The 22496-nt window shown below is 47.7% G+C and overlaps 1 protein-coding gene across 1 annotated transcript; it reads left to right on the forward strand.

The window, feature by feature from the left end:
* Window positions 1-796: 796 nt before the first annotated feature.
* Window positions 797-22179, forward strand: TSG101 (tumor susceptibility 101). Its single transcript, XM_072118960.1, has 10 exons — window positions 797-967; window positions 4473-4557; window positions 6123-6188; window positions 6511-6674; window positions 7194-7317; window positions 10806-10866; window positions 11023-11126; window positions 19580-19782; window positions 20084-20323; window positions 21365-22179. The coding sequence occupies exons 1-10, from the start codon at window positions 926-928 to the stop codon at window positions 21452-21454; spliced, it is 1179 nt and encodes a 392-aa protein (XP_071975061.1). The 5' UTR covers window positions 797-925; the 3' UTR covers window positions 21455-22179.
* The last annotated feature ends 317 nt before the right edge of the window (window positions 22180-22496 follow it).

The following is a 22496-nucleotide window of genomic DNA, read 5'->3' on the forward strand; positions in this document are numbered from 1 at the left end:
CTCCTCACCGCGTCCCTCTGCTGTGCCACAACACGGTCTAAAGACAGGACCTGCTGCGCGGCTCGTACACGTGAAGGGTGGCGCAACATACAACTGCACGCTCACCCTCTTTATAGAGAAGTAACGGCTGGTGCCATAACACGGCAGAGTGTCCTATATTTGACCGTGCGAGGTCACAGACAAACATGTGTTCCCTGCACAGTGACCGGCACCACAGACGTCAATGGGGACGGAGACGTGGCCACCAATGGAGCGGCCAAATATCAGTCCCCATTACTTGTGTGTGAATAAACCCTTAGGTGGGAAATACGAGCACTCAGATGAACGCCCATATCTCCCCAATGGATGCTAGCCGTATATATTGTTACGGTACGGATAATATGTCTGTGTCATAGAGGGGTGTCAGCAGCCAATCATATTTCGCCCTAAAGTAGACACTGAAAACCTTTATTAAGTGAGGGCAGAGATCTTTTACTGTCGTCTTATGACAAGACTCGCTGTCTCCTGAGACGGCTCTGGTAATCACATCTCTGCCTGAGACATCACTGTATGACAAGTTATGCAGCCATCTGCACTGCTATCTGGAAATGATGAGTGTTACTGAAATTAACCATGAATAATCTATGTTATAAAGTGGGGATGCAGGGAAATATCTCGCAGATTTATACATAATTTATGGAATTAACCAGTAAAATCCAGCAGTCAGGGAGACTTGCCCTTATCCAATATGGCGCCTGCAGCGCGGACTAAGGTCGCCATGGTAACACACTGCTGTATCCAGGGAAGTGACGTACGTGCCAGAAGCGGAAGTCGCAGTGCGGACAGCTGGATTTCCGGCTTTACTGGGTTTGGTTCTGGAAGTCGGGAGAGGAGACGGAGGGTGAACGGGGATTGTAAGGGAGCGGCCGGCGGGACACTCCTCACCATGGCGGTGTCAGAGGCCCAGCTCAAGAAGATGCTGAGCAAGGTGAGACTGGCGCCGCCCACAAGCGGGTCACCAGAATTACACCCGCCCTGGAGAGACCCTGTCACTCTGAGGCCCCTCCCCCACGGGGAATGGTACCTCCCAGACCACCCAGGATAATAGCCCCTGTGCTGAATAACAGCCCCTGTGCTGTGTGCTGCATCTCTGATCCCCTTATACCAGATCCCCGACCTCATCCCCTGGATCTCTGTCCAGGTCCCCCCCCCCCTGGATCTCTGTCCTGGCCCCCCCCCCCCCCTTGGATCTCTGTCCAGGTCCCCCCCCCCTGGATCTCTGTCCTGGTCCCCCCCCCCCCCCTTGGATCTCTGTCCTTGTCCCCCCACCCCTTGGATCTCTGTCCTGGTCCCCCCCCCCCCTTGGATCTCTGTCCTGGTCCCCCCCCCCCCCTTGGATCTCTGTCCTGGTCCCCCCCCCCCCTTGGATCTCTGTCCTGGTCCCCCCACCCCCTTGGATCTCTGTCCTGGTCCCCCCCCCTGGATCTCTGTCCTGGTCCCCCCCCCCCTTGGATCTCTGTCCTGGTCCCCCCCCCCCTTGGATCTCTGTCCTGGTCCCCCCCCCCTTGGATCTCTGTCCTGGTCCCCCCCCCCTTGGATCTCTGTCCTGGTCCCCCCCCCCCTTGGATCTCTGTCCTGGTCCCCCCCCCCCCCCCTTGGATCTCTGTCCTGGTCCCCCCCCCCCCCCCCCTTGGATCTCTGTCCTGGTCCCCCCCCCCTTGGATCTCTGTCCTGGTCCCCCCCCCCCCTTGGATCTCTGTCCTGGTCCCCCCACCCCTTGGATCTCTGTCCTTGTCCCCCCCCCCCCCCCTTGGATCTCTTTCCTGGTCCCCCCACCCCTTGGATCTCTGTCCTTGCCCCCCCCCCCCCCTTGGATCTCTGTCCTGGTCCCCCCCCCCCCTTGGATCTCTGTCCTGGTCCCCCCCCCTTGGATCTCTGTCCTTGTCCCCCCACCCCTTGGATCTCTGTCCTGGTCCCCCCCCCCCCCCCCTTGGATCTCTGTCCTGGTCCTCCCCCCCCTTGGATCTCTGTCCTGGTCCTCCCCCCCCTTGGATCTCTGTCCTGGTCCCCCCACCCCTTGGATCTCTGTCCTTGTCCCCCCCCCCCCCCCTTGGATCTCTGTCCTGGTCCCCCCCCCTTGGATCTCTGTCCTGGTCCCCCCCCCCCTTGGATCTCTGTCCTGGTCCCCCCACCCCTTGGATCTCTGTCCTGGTCCCCCCCCCCCTTGGATCTCTGTCCTGGTCCCCCCCCCCCCTTGGATCTCTGTCCTGGTCCCCCCACCCCTTGGATCTCTGTCCTTGTCCCCCCCCCCCCTTGGATCTCTGTCCTGGTCCCCCCCCCCCCTTGGATCTCTGTCCTGGTCCCCCCCACCCCTTGGATCTCTGTCCTGGTCCCCCCCACCCCTTGGATCTCTGTCCTGGTCCCCCCCACCCCTTGGATCTCTGTCCTTGTCCCCCCCCCCTTGGATCTCTGTCCTGGCGCCCCCCCCCCCCCTTGGATCTCTTTCCTGGTCCCCCCCTCCCTTTGGATCTCTTTCATGGTTCCCCCCCCCCTTGGATCTCTTTCATGGTTCCCCCCCCCCTTGGATCTCTTTCCTGGTCCCCCCCCCCTTTGGATCTCGTTCATGGTCGCCCCCTTGGATCTCTTTCATGGTCCCCCCCTTGGATCTCTTTCATGGTCCCCCCCTTGGATCTCTTTCATGGTCCCCCCCTTGGATCTGTGTCCTTGCCCCCCCCCCCCTTGGATCTCTGTCCTGGTCCAACCCCCCCCTCCCCCTCCCCGATCTCTGTCCTCCTACACCCCAGATCTGGATCTCTGATCCCCCTACACCAGATCCTCATCCTCTGGATCTCCGTCTCTGTCCTCGCCCTCCCTTCCCCCCTGGATCTCAGTCCTCATTCCCCCTGGATCTCTGTCCCTGTCCTCGTCCCCCTTGGATTCATTACAGTCTTGGTCCTCCCCAGGATTGATTTCCATCTTCACATGCCCCAATCGACCGCTGTCCTCGCACGTCATCTGCCCCAAACCGACCACTGTCCTCGCAACCCCTTGGTTCAATCTCTGACACCCCCTTTCATTGATTTGATCCACATCCTCTGTCCCGCATTGGTTTTAACTCTGTCCTAGTCAACCCCCCCCCACCCCCTCTCCTTGGTTCCATCTCTGTCCTCATTCCCTGGATTTATCTCTGCTGCACTCTCATCCCCACGTCTCTGTCCTGTTCTCTTACCTGGATCTCCATTCCCCCCCCTGCCCCCTTTATCTCTGCCTTGTCCCTTCTTCCCCCAGATCTTTCTCCATCATCTCCTTCCTGGTATAATCTGCAGACCTCATACACTGGTCTCTACATGACTGTACTGTACATGTATGCGTCACACTGCATTTCTGTATTATAAGTTACTGTCCCTTTAAGTCTAGTAATATGTCACCTAATCATGTGCTGACAGCGGTGAGTCACGGTGATGTCACTGCACGGTGGTATCTCCAGCCCATGTGACCAGGAAGTCATACCTGACGGATCAGGCTGCACATTACATTGACTTTCCATACTGATGACATCACACTGTTACCTCTGACCTCACCATATCACCTCTCCCTTAAAGGGGTTGTCCCACAAACAGAAATAAGGCCCTATCCACAAGATAGGACCTAACTTGCTGATCAGTGGGGGTCTCAGTGATGAGTCCCCCCACAGATCACGAAAATGAGGGGTCTGTTGGGACCGATCGGACCCTTCGTTTTCGAGATCTGTGGGGGGGTTTCATCACTAAGACTCCCATTAATCAGCAAGTTAAGCCATATCCCGTGGGAAAACCCCTTAAATAATGGAGTCCCAGGAAATAGAAGGTGTCACTGTATACAAGAGCGGATAACACATAATCTGAGTTAGTGAACCCTTCCAGCTATATACTTGCCTCGCTGTTGGGGCCCTCGGGCTCCAGCAGTACCTCTCCAATTGGTCCGTATGTAATGATGTCATATACAATGTACATATGTTTTATGATGAATGGGACTACAGCCCCTATTACCTTAATCTGTTATTTACTCTGTACACATTGTATACCAAGAGCTCCCTCTAGTGGTGGTTTCAGACACACAGTATTTTATCATGTTCCGCCATGTCCGTTCAGTTGATGAGATATACAAAGCACTGATATATAAGGAGGTTTAAAACACTATTAATATTGATGACCTATCCCTAGGGAGTCAGAAGAACAGCTCCATTGTCTTGATAGTGGCCATTCTGCTAACTTCAGCTTAGCGTCTGCTCAATTCAGTGGTAACTGGACTGCAGTAACACTGCCCGTCCACTACGCCAGCAATGGAGCTGTTTCCCTTCTCTTATGATCCGTTGGGAGACCAAGTGTTGGGCTTTGACTGATCGTAAGGTCTATCCTATAAAAGATTCTTTTAAAAGAATGTGTCTGATTCATATGTTTCCAGTTTTCTATGAGAATGATCAGTTACAATGATATTTTTCTGCTTTGTTTCAGTACAAGTACAGAGACCTGTCAGTGCGGGAGATCATGAATGTCATCGGACTCTACAGAGACCTCAAGCCATTACCTGACAACTATGGTAGGTGATGGGTCTGTGGTGAGAGTCGTGCGGGGTTAGATTTACTAGAGAGGTGACGTCACCCCCAGCTCCAGGATGCCCCCGCAGGCAGGAAAGTGATGTGATCCTATGGAGGGGGAGGTGCAGCACCAGAGACCTGCTCTGTGTGTAGGACAACGTGGTCTCTGTGTGGTGTTCAGTCCCAGCAGATGACTCAGTGTCACCTATGACAAAGAGCAGCCGCTGCCTGTGATCTCATCATCTTCATTCATACCCAATCACAAAGACTCTCTTATCCTCCTTCCACTTTCTCTGCTGCTTTTTTTATCCCTCCATCGCACTCAGATGTCACCTTTTACAAAAGGAGAACCTTGCGTTGGTTAATGGAAGCGCTTGTTCTAGTATTGATAATTTTTCGGCAGTAAAGAAGCCCCCAACTAGTACATAAATAAAAATTTTAGTTTTGTTTCTAAACATGTTATAGCGCCACCTGCTTTTCAGAATGTCCGTTCTTAGTCACCCCCCCCCCTCCCCCCACAAGCAGTTATCTGCATAGTTATCCAATAGGAATAGCTCCTTGACCTGCTTGTCAGGACAGGAGCAGGCCCTCTGCATTACATAACAGCACAGCCTTCTATAAAAGGACATAAGAGACCACATTGTCACCTGCACAAGGTGGAAGGAGACTTCTATAAACCCCCCTTCCCACCAGTGTTTAGGAAAACTCGAGGTTCCAGGGTGTCCTGTATGCATGGAGTATGGAGCAAATATGTAGCTTCCCTTGCATTCACTTTTGTGGAATTGATGCAGCTCTGTCTGTCCCATAGAAGTGAATGTAATGGTGGTCACACATGTACACAACCCACACTATTCACATTAGCCGTGCAGGGACCCCCTCTCTTACGGTTGCTGGGGGTCTCGGCAGTCCGACCCCTTACAATCAGTCAGTCACTTACAGTCAGTTACATATTATCTATCGTGTGAGTAGAGGAAAGGTATCTTTTGGGACAACCCCTTCAATACTGGTTATTTTCTAGTCTTGGATTAGAGAGATGCTATAAATTGGTAGGAAACCCCTTCTATGCTATCCTGCAGTGGTAGTTTGGTAAAGTGTGTCAGCGTAGGTCATATATGTCAGCCTGGATTCCAAAATGTCTCATCTACCTGTCTTAACTGATGCAATGTAACAAACTTTCAGCTGTGATATTAGGTTGGAATAAGGTTAGTTGTCAGAGCTTCTCATTCAGCGCCTGCAAGCAGAGATGTTGAATGTAATGTGTTTTCATCGAACAAGGATTGATAAATTGCTTACTAAATGATATATAGTATTTGGCTTCACCAATATCTCGGACAATATTGCTGCCCATCTTGTCTGTCAGGGAACAGGGGTCCCATGATCCATCAGCTGTCACTGGGGCGGGGGAGGAGGGAGAAGCAGCTGCACATTTTCTCAGCTCTCTGGACTAGCCTATGGGATCCATAACACCACAGACTGATATCCTGTGACACCATTAGATAGGAGATTATTTAGGGTGTTGCTTCTGGTGTTGAGGTTGCGACTAATTGATATCTGTATTTTTCTCCAGTGTTCAATGATGGCAGCTGCAGAGAGCTCCTCAGCCTCTCGGGCACTATTCCTGTACCTTATAAAGGTAAGTGTCTCTCTACTGCTACCTACTGTCTGAGCTTCATCCAGCACCTCCAAAAATTTACAAGCACAATGCACTTATGTATAGGAGGGGGGGTCATTCATATAACTGGAAATATCTTTTGTTGTATATTATTGACTGTTTAACCTGTGGCTGCCAAATTGCAAAAAAACAACTACAACTTGGGAACACAACTACAACTCCTAACCTGAGGCTGCTGGGAGTTCTAGTCACACAACAGTTTGAGAGCCGCAGGTTACTGATCACTGCTATAAATCCCCATTGATAAATCATCCATCATAATCTGTCATTAATTAATATTCAGGTAACACATACAACATCCCTATATGTCTGTGGCTGCTGGACACCTACCCGTACAACCCCCCAATCTGCTTTGTCAAACCTACGAGTACGATGACCATAAAAACCGGAAAACACGTAGACGCTAACGGCAAGATATACCTCCCGTATCTGCACGAATGGAAACATGTGAGTACACTGGCCTGCAGGGGGCGTCCTACCTTCACCTGGATATCATCACCCGATACATAGGATGATGCTGTGGGCTGCCCTGGGTCATTGGGGGTCTCTCTCCTGATAATAAAGAGCCTTTTCCTGGTCACTTTTCTCTATACACCTGATCCCTGTCTACTTTGTACTCCATAGTGGCTGTGCAGGGTAATGCAGGTTTGTCCTATACAAGCTCCATGTAAGCCGATCAGTTATTGGACCCAGTCGGATCAGTGGTATTGATGGTAAAATCTATCCATCACCTCCTTTACATATAATATACCCCCTTCTCCATCCAAGCCTCCCAGTTGTGATACATCCCGGGTTTATAGTTTATATGTTTGCTATATGCTTCATGCTGCACTGTTCACGGCTGAAATGCAGCACAATGTGACAACGCAGCAGATCGCAGCTGAATGAGAATGTGCTGGAGGCTACAGGACAGAGATGAGTACAGAAGGTATCACAGTGTAGTCACCGCTTATTCTCTCTCCACAGCCTCCGTCCGACCTGCTGGGCTTAATCCAGATCCTGATTGTTGTATTTGGAGAGGAGCCACCAGTTTTCTCTCGATCCTCTGCACCTGCTCCATACATGTACCCGGCCACCGGACCTCCCAACAGTGAGTGTCATATACGTATGCGGTGTATACCCAGAGATAAGGATACATTTCTGTCAGCTGGATGGGGAATACTGCTCTAATGCCTTAGGTGGGGGTAAGGGTCCCAAATACGTTCATTTATCACATTTAACCCAAATCGATAGGTAATCCAGTGAGAAGTTGCTGGGGGTCTGCTCTCTATTGTCTTCTGCAGCCTCAACCATGGTCAGTGCACTTCTCTGTATTGTCTATGCTTGTGGTTTAGTGCTCCTGTATTTCCATGTTATATGACAGTGATGGAGAACCTTTTTGAGACCGAGTGCCCAAACTACAATCAAACCCACTAATTTAAATAGAAAGTGCCAACGTGGCAATTTAAGCAGTAACTTGTTTTGTCACGGTTTTTAATTGTATTGGCATCCTGAGGACACCAATGCAGTTGAAAGCAAGAGGAGAACTTCATATTATCATTGTAGCTTCCTTCCAGGGTACCCTGAAGAGGAAGAATTGTGGGGCCCATAGCAGGAGCTCCAATAATAACCCAGCCTTGTCTGCACCTCCTTGCTCCTCCTGTAGTCCAGGGCAGCTAACTATGTGTAGCTTTAGCACTGATCAAAGCACATCCTGGGTGGCCAAGGAACTGCAGGAGAAGGCTTTGAGTCCTGTCTGGAAACTGTGCAGAGGTGATGGCCTGGGTGCCCACAGAGAGTGCTCCGAGTGCCACCTCTGACACCTGTGCCATAGGTTCGCCACCCCTGTTATATAGTGACATAGTACTTATGGATGGTAGGTCTGTTATAACTGTATTTAGGCAAATCTCTGTGTGACAACAAGGGGTTTCAGCACTGCATTGAAATAGTGTCCCAACTACAGATCTGCCCTTAATTCCTCCAAAAATCATAAATGAAAGAACATCCAAATAAACTTAAAAAAAGCTTTAATAAAAATGTTTAATTAAAACAAAAAAAAGGACATCCAAATGGTTTGTCTTGACTTTTTAGATGTGTGCCCTGCTTTGGGGTCACTGCAAAAAAAAATAAAAAAATCCCACTTTTTCTGTTTTTTGTAGGGATATGTTGGGAGGATTCCAAATGTGTCCTTTACACGGGGCAGCGGCACATCCCTCTCAATGCTCATAAAGAGAGGTGCGGCCTCCTTTCCATCTACCCCTAAAAACAGGCAGTGTTTTTGAATAGTGAATCCATTCTGCAGAGGCCATGGTGCTGAATGTATACTTCTTATTTATACTTTATGTATAGGGATAAATTATATTACAAAAAATGGACCAGTTGTCACGGCAGGGTTATTACACAGACGGACGTAAAGCTGCCATTGGCAGAAAGAATACCCATATCCGGACAAAGAAGTGTGTGTCTTATTGTAAAACGTCACTTTTATTAAACGTCAAATTAAAAAAGAAAGAAGTGTGTGTAGAATCATTGCTACAAATTGCTTTAGAGAATGGAATTTAAAAACACAGTAGAGTGGGCTACCTCTGATGAAGCCAGCTTGCTGGTGTAACATGTCGGGGGGCTTTTGTGTAACTTCTTTTTAATCAGCAGTACAGTTAGGCTCTGAGTCAAATCCACAGTATACTATCAGTTAGCATGTACCTCTCAGATACGGCATAGTTTGGCTAGCAGTACGCAATCTACTCACTGACTCCTGCTGTGTAGGGCTCTGGTCACTGTATATGGCCAACCCATATACACTTACAGGGGGACAGTAGCAACTGGTCCGTCAACTCTCATACATGGATATCAGTGAGATGTCTATCTGAACCTATGCAGTATTATCCCTGTGAGGATTGTGGTCAGGCGAATATCAGTCACCACACCCGAGACCAAGCTACCCAATAGCAACCCCATATGCTGGAAATCCAGCGGAGTCTGACACTCTGTCCATACGCCATAACTGTGCCCGAGAGACCTTAGATTACATGCATGATGCTAATGCGATACTTTAATAGGGAGTGGGTACCCCTCATTGACCCATTGAGCCCACTCTACTGTGTTTTTAAATTCCATTCTCTAAAGCAATTTGTAGCAATGGTTCTACACACACTTTCTTTTTTAATGTGACGTTTAATAAAAGTGACGTTTTACAATAAGACACACACTTCTTTGTCCTTATATGGGTATTCTTTCTGCACGGTGGCTCAGTTGTTAGCAGCAGTTAGCCCATTGCAGCGCTGGGGTCCTGGGTTCAAGTCCCACCCAGGTCAACATCTGCAAAGAGTTTGTATGTTCACTCCAAGTTTGCGTGGGTTTCCTCTGGGTACTCCGGTTTCCTCCCACACTCCAAAACATACTGGTAGGTTGATTTGATTGGGAGCCCCGTTAGGGACAGGGACTGATTTTCCGCGCTGTGTAATCTGTGTGCACTATATAAATAAAGGAATTATTATTTTTCCAGCAGGAGGATATAGTAGTGTAGTCCACTAGGCTTTCTTCTCAGATATTTCCTGCTGAATATGAGGTTATACCGAGCAGATGAAAGGTCAAGAGGAGCCTCTGTTTCTGGGCACATTCAGCATGTATGTCGGTAAACTTCCTGAGATCTAAACATGTCCTTACAGTAACCTAAAATCAATGGGAAGTATAGGGGAAGTGACCGAGTGGCCAATTTTCAAATCACCAACAGGTCATCACTTTATTTCTATTTTTCAATCTTTGTAAATCCACCAAATAATCCAGAGCGACTCTACATGTACTAAGGGCAGGTTTACTGCAGCTTTCTTCACGATTTTGTTAGATTCGGTGCGGACAGTCTGTATTCTGCTCGCATCTGCGCACGTTGTGGTTTCTGTGCAGATTTTGATGTAGAAAACATACAGGTCAACATCTGCAAAGAGTTTGTATGTTCTCTCCTTGTTTGTGTGGGTTTCCTCCGGGTCCTCCGGTTTCCTCCCACACTCACAAAAACATACTGGTAGGTTGATTAGATTGTGAGCCCCATTGGGGACAGGGACTGATTTGGCAATCTGTGTGTGCAGCTGCGTAACCTTTAGGCGCTATATAAATAAAGGAATTATTATTAATAAAATGTGAAGCATAATACCGTAGCATTAAAGTGAATGTGATTGGAATAATGTAATGCAGATGATGCATTATTCTTTTTTTCAGCACGGATAATTAAATAATGATCGTGTCACTTTTCTTGTGCGTCCTTGCAGATTTTTGCATCTATTTTTTTTTTTTATTATTAATATTTATATTGGAAATCTGCATCACTGTGCAGTTTTCATGCAGTATTCCCTAAGACTAAAGGGGTTTTGAAAAAAAGAGGGGAAAAAAAATGCATGCAGAAAATCTGTACAAAAAAATGTGACAATGAATAATGTAGACACATCTGCATGAAAAAGCCCATAAAAAACATAAGTTTTGTATGTGGTTTTTCATGCAGATTTTCCGCATGACTTGTTATGTTCGGCCTCGTCTCCATTTACAGTCACATCTCATTTTCTCTAATATTTATCCATGGCTGCTAATTTTCCTTGTGTATTTCAGGCTCGTACATGCCGGGTGCTATCCCCCCTTACCCGTCTGCAGGTCACCCGTCTAACCCAAGGTACAGTGAATGCCAGGTCATAGAAGGGAAGATTGAGATTGGTCTAAATATGTATCAGTCAGTTAGGATTGTGTCATCCCATAATACCAGGTGTGGAAGACATTCAGCCCTTGCCGAGTCCGTATGCATTGATTCTTTATCTCTCCCTATTCCTAGCGGGTATCCTGGCTACTATCCTGCAGGTGGGCCCTATCCCCCAACGTCCGGCCCCCAGATGTTTCCTCAGCCCCCTGTATCCCAGCCTCAAGTCACCAGCTCTGGTAAGTAATAATCATCAGCCACAATATAAGCCCAGACTAAACTATACTAAAGCCCAGATTTAAGGTTTTCAGAAGAAACCAACCTGCATGGGTTAAAATGTATTTGCATTTGTTAAAAGTGTTGAGAAAGTTGCTCTTTCTCCTATTTGGGGCTGGAATCGATGCAATGATTTCTAGAGTTTTGGAATGTTAATGCTCACGCCGTTAGATTAGTGGTAGTATTTAGTTTTTCTTGCCACCAGAGGGCACCGCACTCCTATGTTTTTATATATCGGGGATGATGTGAGTTGAAGTGTTCCATCCTCCTGTTTAGTTGTGTGATTATTAGAGTTGTTGTCCTTTAGTCTTGCACAACTATACAAGATTTGGTGTAGCAGTAAATACATCAATATCTAGTTATACGTGGATTTTGTACCCAGAAGGCAATGGGTAAAGTCCAGTGTCCATCTACATCTGTTCTTCTGATCTTCTGCCAAGTGTTACTGAGTGCCAAGTACTGATCCTTGAGTCTTATTGATTGCTCAGTGTGTAACCAGGCTTCTTAACTACTTCTGGCCTATCAGTGTGGGAACAACATGCGGTGCTGGTGTGCTGCTACACTACGGTTCAGCCTTGGGCTAGAAGCTCACAACTGGGGTCCATGAATCGCAGAACATGAGCTGGCCAAATTTCATGGACCGACCTGGGTGCATAAATGATGCAAGGATTCCCTTCTTCCCCGCAAAACAGCACACAGTAATGACTTCACAGGGGGTTACATGAATATCCCCCTGTATTCTCTATCAGGGTTTTGTACTAACCCTAGTAAAATTAGGTATTAGTGGCTACCCCCTTTAAGTGTTTCATGTGAATGGATCGCAGGCGTGACCTGCGCCCCTAAGGGCCAGAGGGGGTGAATAGAGCCAGGTCCTGGGTGCACCCTGCAGCCTCATTCACATGCAGCATTTGATCAGGGATACAACATGTGTAAATTGTACCTATGGCTCCTTACACAATAGGTCAGGGGTAGATCTCCTAGATGTGATAAAACCCACCCTGTGTCGCCCAGCGCCGTCTCTTATACTGTACTATGAGGCTTATTGTAATCTGACTCCATTTGCTATAAAGGTTAAGGCAGATTTCATCTCCGGTGGCATAAAGCCCAAAGAGCGGAGATAAAAATGGAAATGTTATGGGGTCATGTTGTGGGCACCACAGGGAATTACAGCCTGAGTAGTTACATAATCTCCTGCTGCAGAAATCTCTACCTGTATGTATTATACTGCAGTCACAGCTAGCGAGCGCCTTTAGCTGTACGGAGACAGGTTATATAATATAAAACCTCATTCACTCATAGAGGAGTCGCTGCAGAAGACCAGGGCAGGTAGTGAGGTCTCATCAGCTCACATGCTGGATGTATACACCGCTAGAGCACCCATCTATGTGCAGGAGGAGGTCTCCAGGATACATGTACTATCGTAGCACCTATCTATGTGCACAGCCCTCATACGCTTCCCTGTGAGGTTACATGCAGGATACATTCACTATCTGAGCACCTATCTACCTGTACATCTCTCATACAATTCCCTGTGAGCTCACTTTATACATACACTATTGGAGCTCCTATCTCTTACCCTGTGTGGTCACATACACTATTGGAGCTCCTATCTCTTACCCTGTGTGGTCACATACACTATTGGAGCTCCTATCTCTTACCCTGTGTGGTCACATACACTATTGGAGCTCCTATCTCTTACCCTGTGTGGTCACATACACTATTGGAGCTCCTGTCTCTTACCCTGTGTGGTCACATACACGATTGGAGCTCCTGTCTCTTACCCTGTGCGGTCACATACACTATTGGAGCTCCTGTCTCTTACCCTGTGCGGTCACATACACTATTGGAGCTCCCATCTCTCATACACTTCCCTGTGTGGTCACATACACTATTGGAGCTCCTATCTCTTACCCTGTGTGGTCACATACACTATTGGAGCTCCTATCTCTTACCCTGTGTGGTCACATACACTATTGGAGCTCCTATCTCTTACCCTGTGTGGTCACATACACTATTGGAGCTCCTGTCTCTTACCCTGTGTGGTCACATACACTATTGGAGCTCCTATCTCTTACCCTGTGTGGTCACATACACTATTGGAGCTCCTATCTCTTACCCTGTGTGGTCACATACACTATTGGAGCTCCTGTCTCTCATACACTTCCCTGTGTGGTCACGTACACTATTGGAGCTCCTGTCTCTCATACACTTCCCTGTGTGGTCACATACACTATTGGAGCTCCTGTCTCTCATACACTTCCCTGTGTAATCACATACACTATTGGAGCTCCTGTCTCTTACCCTGTGTGGTCACATACACTATTGGAGCTCCTGTCTCTTACCCTGTGTGGTCACATACACTATTGGAGCTCCTGCCTCTCATACACTTCCCTGTGGGGGTCACATACACTATTGGAGCTCCTGTCTCTCATACACTTCCCTGTGTGGTCACATACACTATTGGAGCTCCTGTCTCTCATACACTTCCCTGTGCGGTCACATACACTATTTGAGCTCCTGTCTCTCATACACTTCCCTGTGTGGTCACATACACTATTGGAGCTCCTGTCTCTCATACACTTCCCTGTGTGGTCACATACACTATTGGAGCTCCTGTCTCTCATACACTTCCCTGTGCGGGTCACATACACTATTGGAGCTCCTGTCTCTCATACACTTCCCTGTGCGGTCACATACACTATTGGAGCTCCTGTCTCTCATACACTTCCCTGTGCGGTCACATACACTATTGGAGCTCCTGTCTCTCATACACTTCCCTGTGTGGTCACATACACTATTGGAGCTCCTGTCTCTCATACACTTCCCTGTGTGGTCACATACACTATTGGAGCTCCTATCTCTTACCCTGTGTGGTCACATACACTATTGGAGCTCCTATCTCTTACCCTGTGTGGTCACATACACTATTGGAGCTCCTATCTCTCATACACTTCCCTGTGCGGTCACATACACTATTGGAGCTCCTATCTCTTACCCTGTGTGGTCACATACACTATTGGAGCTCCTATCTCCCATACACTTCCCTGTGCGGGTCACATACACTATTGGAGCTCCTGTCTCTCATACACTTCCCTGTGCGGTCACATACACTATTGGAGCTCCTGTCTCTCATACACTTCCCTGTGCGGGTCACATACACTATTGGAGCTCCTGTCTCTCATACACTTCCCTGTGTGGTCACATACACTATTGGAGCTCCTGTCTCTCATACACTTCCCTGTGCGGTCACATACACTATTGGAGCTCCTATCTCTTACCCTGTGTGGTCACATACACTATTGGAGCTCCTATCTCTTACCCTGTGTGGTCACATACACTATTGGAGCTCCTATCTCTCATACACTTCCCTGTGCGGTCACATACACTATTGGAGCTCCTATCTCTTACCCTGTGTGGTCACATACACTATTGGAGCTCCTATCTCTCATACACTTCCCTGTGTGGTCACATACACTATTGGAGCTCCTATCTCTCATACACTTCCCTGTGTGGTCACATACACTATTGGAGCTCCTGTCTCTCATACACTTCCCTGTGCGGTCACATACACTATTGGAGCTCCTGTCTCTCATACACTTCCCTGTGCGGTCACATACACTATTGGAGCTCCTGTCTCTCATACACTTCCCTGTGTGGTCACATACACTATTGGAGCTCCTGTCTCTCATACACTTCCCTGTGTGGTCACATACACTATTGGAGCTCCTGTCTCCCATACACTTCCCTGTGTGGTCACATACACTATTGGAGCTCCTATCTCTTACCCTGTGTGGTCACATACACTGTTGGAGCTCCTGTCTCTCATACACTTCCCTGTGTGGTCACATACACTATTGGAGCTCCTATCTCTCATACACTTCCCTGTGTGGTCACATACACTATTGGAGCTCCTGTCTCTCATACACTTCCCTGTGCGGTCACATACACTATTGGAGCTCCTGTCTCTCATACACTTCCCTGTGTGGTCACATACACTATTGGAGCTCCTATCTCTCATACACTTCCCTGTGTGGTCACATACACTATTGGAGCTCCTATCTCTCATACACTTCCCTGTGCGGTCACATACACTATTGGAGCTCCTATCTCTCATACACTTCCCTGTGTGGTCACATACACTATTGGAGCTCCTATCTCTCATACACTTCCCTGTGTGGTCACATACACTATTGGAGCTCCTATCTCTCATACACTTCCCTGTGCGGTCACATACACTATTGGAGCTCCTATCTCTCATACACTTCCCTGTGTGGTCACATACACTATTGGAGCTCCTATCTCTCATACACTTCCCTGTGTGGTCACATACACTATTGGAGCTCCTATCTCTCATACACTTCCCTGTGCGGTCACATACACTATTGGAGCTCCTATCTCTCATACACTTCCCTGTGTGGTCACATACACTATTGGAGCTCCTATCTCTCATACACTTCCCTGTGTGGTCACATACACTATTGGAGCTCCTATCTCTCATACACTTCCCTGTGCGGTCACATACACTATTGGAGCTCCTATCTCTCATACACTTCCCTGTGTGGTCACATACACTATTGGAGCTCCTATCTCTCATACACTTCCCTGTGTGGTCACATACACTATTGGAGCTCCTATCTCTCATACACTTCCCTGTGTGGTCACATACACTATTGGAGCTCCTATCTCTCATACACTTCCCTGTGTGGTCACATACACTATTGGAGCTCCTATCTCTCATACACAGGATACATACACTATTGGAGCTCCTATCTCTTACCCTGTGCGGTCACATACACTATTGGAGCTCCTATCTCTTACCCTGTGCGGTCAAATACACTATTGGAGCTCCTGTCTCTCATACACTTCCCTGTGCGGTCACATACACTATTGGAGCTCCTATCTCTTACCCTGTGCGGTCACATACACTATTGGAGCTCCTATCTCTCATACACAGGATACATACACTATTGGAGCTCCTATCTCTCATACACTTCCCTGTGCGGGTCACATACACTATTGGAGCTCCTATCTCTCATACACTTCCCTGTGTGGTCACATACACTATTGGAGCTCCTGTCTCTCATACACTTCCCTGTGTAATCACATACACTATTGGAGCTCCTATCTCTTACCCTGTGTGGTCACATACACTATTGGAGCTCCTATCTCCCATACACTTCCCTGTGCGGGTCACATACAGTATTGGAGCTCCTGTCTCTCATACACTTCCCTGTGCGGTCACATACACTATTGGAGCTCCTATCTCTCATACACTTCCCTGTGCGGTCACATACACTATTGGAGCTCCTGTCTCTCATACACTTCCCTGTGCGGTCACATACACTATTGGAGCTCCTGTCTCTCATACACTTCCCTGTGTGGTCACATACACTATTGGAGCTCCTGTCTCTCATACACTTCCCTGTGTGGTCACATACACTATTGGAGCTCCTATCTCTTACCCTGTGTGGTCACATACACTATTGGAGCTCCTATCTCTCATACACTTCCCTGTGCGGGTCACATACACTATTGGAGCTCCTATCTCCCATACACTTCCCTGTGCGGGTCACATACACTATTGGAGCTCCTGTCTCTCATACACTTCCCTGTGCGGTCACATACACTATTGGAGCTCCTGTCTCTTACCCTGTGTGGTCACATACACTATTGGAGCTCCTATCTCTTACCCTGTGTGGTCACATACACTATTGGAGCTCCTATCTCCCATACACTTCCCTGTGCGGTCACATACACTATTGGAGCTCCTGTCTCTCATACACTTCCCTGTGTGGTCACATACACTATTGGAGCTCCTGTCTCTCATACACTTCCCTGTGTGGTCACATACACTATTGGAGCTCCTGTCTCTCATACACTTCCCTGTGTGGTCACATACACTATTGGAGCTCCTGTCTCTCATACACTTCCCTGTGTGGTCACATACACTATTGGACCTCCTATCTCTCATACACTTCCCTGTGTGGTCACATACACTATTGGAGCTCCTGTCTCTCATACACTTCCCTGTGCGGTCACATACACTATTGGACCTCCTGTCTCTCATACACTTCCCTGTGTGGTCACATACACTATTGGAGCTCCTGTCTCTCATACACTTCCCTGTGTGGTCACATACACTATTGGAGCTCCTGTCTCTCATACACTTCCCTGTGCGGGTCACATACACTATTGGAGCTCCTGTCTCTCATACACTTCCCTGTGTGGTCACATACACTATTGGAGCTCCTGTCTCTCATACACTTCCCTGTGCGGGTCACATACACTATTGGAGCTCCTGTCTCTTACCCTGTGTGGTCACATACACTATTGGAGCTCCTGTCTCTCATACACTTCCCTGTGCGGTCACATACACTATTGGAGCTCCTGTCTCTTACCCTGTGTGGTCACATACACTATTGGACCTCCTATCTCTCATACACTTCCCTGTGTGGTCACATACACTATTGGAGCTCCTGTCTCTCATACACTTCCCTGTGCGGTCACATACACTATTGGAGCTCCTGTCTCTCATACACTTCCCTGTGTGGTCACATACACTATTGGAGCTCCTGTCTCTCATACACTTCCCTGTGTGGTCACATACACTATTGGAGCGCCTGTCTCTCATACACTTCCCTGTGTGGTCACATACACTATTGGAGCTCCTATCTCTCATACACTTCCCTGTGCGGTCACATACACTATTGGAGCTCCTATCTCTCATACACTTCCCTGTGTGGTCACATACACTATTTGAGCTCCTGTCTCTTACCCTGTGTGGTCACATACACTATTGGAGCGCCTGTCTCTTACCCTGTGTGGTCACATACACTATTGGAGCTCCTGTCTCTTACCCTGTGTGGTCACATACACTATTGGAGCTCCTGTCTCTTACCCTGTGTGGTCACATACACTATTGGAGCTCCTGTCTCTTACCCTGTGCGGTCACATACACTATTGGAGCTCCTATCTCCCATACACTTCCCTGTGCGGGTCACATACACTATTGGAGCTCCTGTCTCTCATACACTTCCCTGTGCGGTCACATACACTATTGGAGCTCCTGTCTCTCATACACTTCCCTGTGTGGTCACATACACTATTGGAGCTCCTGTCTCTCATACACTTCCCTGTGTGGTCACATACACTATTGGAGCTCCTGTCTCTCATACACTTCCCTGTGCGGGTCACATACACTATTGGAGCTCCTGTCTCTTACCCTGTGTGGTCACATACACTATTGGAGCTCCTGTCTCTCATACACTTCCCTGTGTGGTCACATACACTATTGGAGCTCCTGTCTCTTACCCTGTGTGGTCACATACACTATTGGAGCTCCTGTCTCTTACCCTGTGTGGTCACATACACTATTGGAGCTCCTATCTCTTACCCTGTGTGGTCACATACACTATTGGAGCTCCTGTCTCTTACCCTGTGTGGTCACATACACTATTGGAGCTCCTGTCTCTTACCCTGTGTGGTCACATACACTATTGGAGCTCCTATCTCTTACCCTGTGTGGTCACATACACTATTGGAGCTCCTATCTCTTACCCTGTGTGGTCACATACACTATTGGAGCTCCTATCTCTTACCCTGTGTGGTCACATACACTATTGGAGCTCCTATCTCTTACCCTGTGTGGTCACATACACTATTGGAGCTCCTGTCTCTTACCCTGTGTGGTCACATACACTATTGGAGCTCCTGTCTCTCATACACTTCCCTGTGTGGTCACATACACTATTGGAGCTCCTGTCTCTCATACACTTCCCTGTGTGGTCACATACACTATTGGAGCTCCTGTCTCTTACCCTGTGTGGTCACATACACTATTGGAGCTCCTGTCTCTCATACACTTCCCTGTGTGGGTCACATACACTATTGGAGCTCCTATCTCTCATACACAGGATACATACACTATTGTGCCATCTATCTCTTCCCTGTGCGGTCAGGCGCTGGCTGCATGTCCGGGAATGCGTCTCCTCCTATATGCGCCATGTGTTCGTGGCGTGTACGGCGTGTGATGCAATCCTCCCAGTGCCCGGATACGGGCGAGGTCGCCTCATGCCTTTTACAGCCGGGTTGATGATTTAACTAAACCGCCGATGATATTGTACCCGGAGATAAGATTACAGCAGCCGCTATCACACCTTCGCTTTCTGTGTAGATCAGTGTCTCGCTGTGTTTAGGGCGTTGCTAATATTCCCTGTTATCATTTAGGGCAGGGAGAGGCTGAAAACAACTTTCCTTGGATGTTAAGGAGATTCCTTTTAGGGCTTCCTAGTCAGTCATTGGGGTAGTAAAGCACCTTAAAGGGGTTGTACCAACTTAGATTGTCATCCCCTATCCACAGGATTATTCTCGAATTATTGAGACACTGACTTTTCTACGTTGGGTTTTGGCTCCTCAGGTCCAGCACGGGACGGCACCATTGGTGAGGACACAATCCGGGCCTCGCTGATCTCTGCTGTAAGTGACAAGTTAAGATGGAGAATGAAGGAAGAAATAGACCGGGCCCAGGCGGAGCTGAACGCCCTGAAACGCACGGAGGAGGATCTGAAGAAGGGACACCAGAAGCTGGAGGAGATGGTCACCCGGCTGGACCAGGAAGTGGTAAGATATGGGCACCACATGGTGGGATCATCTCCTTATAGGCTCAGAGACTATTCACAATCTAAGAAAGCTGGGTGGCCATATTTCTACAAAAAGCTGAACTACTGTCCCATGGATAGTGAGAGAAATTGCTGTGGATGCGTCCAGCCAGACTCCTCCATCATCAGGATGGAAGTCTATTGCCCCCTGACCTCATTGGTTTATAGTATCTAATAACTGGACATGAACCCCCAATAACCAAGTGACTTGTACTTGATGCTTTCTGAGTGTGACGTGAGATTTCTTCTACTGTTCCCCTCAGACGGAAGTGGATAAGAACATCGAAACCTTGAGGAAGAAAGACGAGGAGCTGGGAGCGGTGGTGGAGAAGATGGAGAGCCAGTCAGAGTACAGAGACATAGACGAGGTGATCGTACCCACCGCCCCGCTCTACAAGCAGATCCTCAATCTGTACGCGGAGGAGAACGCCATCGAGGACACCATCTTCTACCTGGGAGAGGCGCTCAGGCGCGGAGTCATAGATCTGGACGTCTTTCTCAAGGTGAGATGTTAAAGGGATTTTCCAGCGTCCTGATCCATAGGAGAGGGCATTAGCATCAAATCCATGACGGTCCATCATCAGGAATCAATCTGATTTATATCTCTGCTTCCCAGTGTTCTGACCCACATGGATCTGATACCCTATGAATAGGCCATCAATATCAAGACTGTACAAGCAAATACAGACTTTAGTTTTGCGGGCTATTACTCTCTGTTCAGGCCGTGGATACAAGGATATTCCAAAATATCCGTAGATAACAGTGAAAGATTCCAAAGTCTGACAGCTGGGACCACCAGCAATCACAATAACGGGGGTCCCTGTATAGAGCAACTGATCTATTCACTTCTGTACACCGACTGCCACACCTTGACATTGGGGAACATCATGGTGCAGCAAGGGGTTAATAGGATACCCGCAGCATCTTTCTAGGTGCTATTTTGCCTGAAATGAGTCAATATTGGAAGCGGCAGGGGGCGTATCACTTCAGATGGCCCTATCGTCAGTTTTATAGCACCTAGAAACATGCCGCTGGTGCCATATTAAAGATAAAAATCGCATCTTTCAGATCAGATAACCCGATCTAGTGATCTAGAGAAACTACATCAGGTTCTGCAGATCTCATTTCCAACATTTTTATTAATTGCCTCTATATCCAGTTGTGTAGCTCATAGAACCTGATGCAATATAAAAGATGAGATTTTTATTATTAATATGACACCAGCAGAGTGTTTTTAGGTGCTATAGAACAGGAGATAGGGGGTGTCACTTCAAACGCCCTTATGTAGCATCTAAACTTGACTTATCTCAGGCAAAATGTGACTCTTCTTTGCTCATTGTCACATGACTTTGGAAGAGAATTTTTTTTTAATAGGTAAAAAAGTGAGATTTGAGCTAAAAGAAGGAATTCTTGAAAGCACATGAGGAGGCTGGGAGTTTAATAGAGTAAAATCTGGTGACAAAGTCCTGTCTATCTATCTTCTAATACTGTGTGCTGCATACGTTTTACCAGCCGCTTACTCACCAATCTCTCCCGTTTTCCAGCACGTCCGTCTCTTGTCCCGCAAACAGTTCCAGCTCCGGGCGCTGATGCAGAAAGCCAGGAAGACGGCAGGACTGAGCGACCTGTATTAACATCAACCCCCCACCCTCATTTTTTTATTTTATATATTTTTTTTTTTTTTCCTCAATTCTTGAGATCATTAGAAATTTGGGTTAAATTATTGTAAAAAAAAAAAAACCGAACAAAAAAGAAACAAAAATATCAGAGTTTGTATTTTGCGCTGGTGGGGGGAGGCTGTCTCAGAGTGATGCACTTTGTCTTTAGATGGAGAGAGGTGACCAGAGGGGCGGCGCTCACCCCTCCGGACCTTGGCGGGGGGGAGGGGATGCCGCCACTTCTGTATAGCTCACTAAACCTTCTGGTTACCGCTTAGATCATTGTGTAGAGGGCCACGCGTATAGGTCCGATTTGTACAAATATATATTTTCTTTTTTTGCTTTTCACGGGAAAGTTTTCTTTTCTTCTTGCTGCGATTTGCTGCCTGAGATTTCAGATCCCATCAGTTGCTCCTCAGCATCAATGTATCGCAACGCACCGATCGCTACTGCCTGCCCCCTGCGGCTGAGGAGTAACTATAACCGGGCGGCAGCCGCAGCAGGAGGGTCTTCCCCGCAGCAGAGGAGGCCGAACGTGTGGGATTCATTTGCCTGTAAGTTGAGCGTTTTGCCCTGTCTATATTTGTATGTGAAGCCGCTGTACAGTGCAACCGGAAGTTCTATGCTGTGCGGAGGCAGCATCAAATCCACCTGTATGTGAATAATTTTATTAATATGTATTAAATAAATACTAATTCTTTCTCTTGTGTCACTTTTATTGATCACAGGGATGTATTGAAGGTCACCATCAGGCTCCAGAAACTGGATTCCATAGTAAATTTTTGTTGCCTTTAGAAACATTGGCCCCAATTTATTGTGTATAGTAATACAGGCGGTCCCCTACTTAAGAACACCCGACTTGCATACAACCCCTAGTTACAAACCGACCTCTGGATGTTGGTAATTTACTGTACTTTAGCCTTGGGTTACAATAAGCAGCTATAACAGTTATCAGAGGTGTCTGTAATGAAGCTTTAGTGTTACTCCTGGTTCTAATGACAACCAAAAAGTTTTAAAA

This window comes from Engystomops pustulosus, chromosome 7 (assembly GCF_040894005.1).
Source record: "Engystomops pustulosus chromosome 7, aEngPut4.maternal, whole genome shotgun sequence".
NCBI lineage: Eukaryota > Metazoa > Chordata > Amphibia > Anura > Leptodactylidae > Engystomops > Engystomops pustulosus.

What these genes read in the sequence shown, in the direction of transcription:
- TSG101 (XM_072118960.1), top strand. Translation starts at nt 926, where the DNA reads ATGGCGGTGTCAGAGGCCCAGCTCAAGAAGATGCTGAGCAAG. An exon ending in TATTCCTGTACCTTATAAAG is followed by an intron (nt 6,189 to 6,510) that starts GTAAGTGTCTCT and finishes ATTAATATTCAG; the next exon opens with GTAACACATACAACATCCCT. An exon ending in ATCTGCACGAATGGAAACAT is followed by an intron (nt 6,675 to 7,193) that starts GTGAGTACACTG and finishes CTCTCTCCACAG; the next exon opens with CCTCCGTCCGACCTGCTGGG.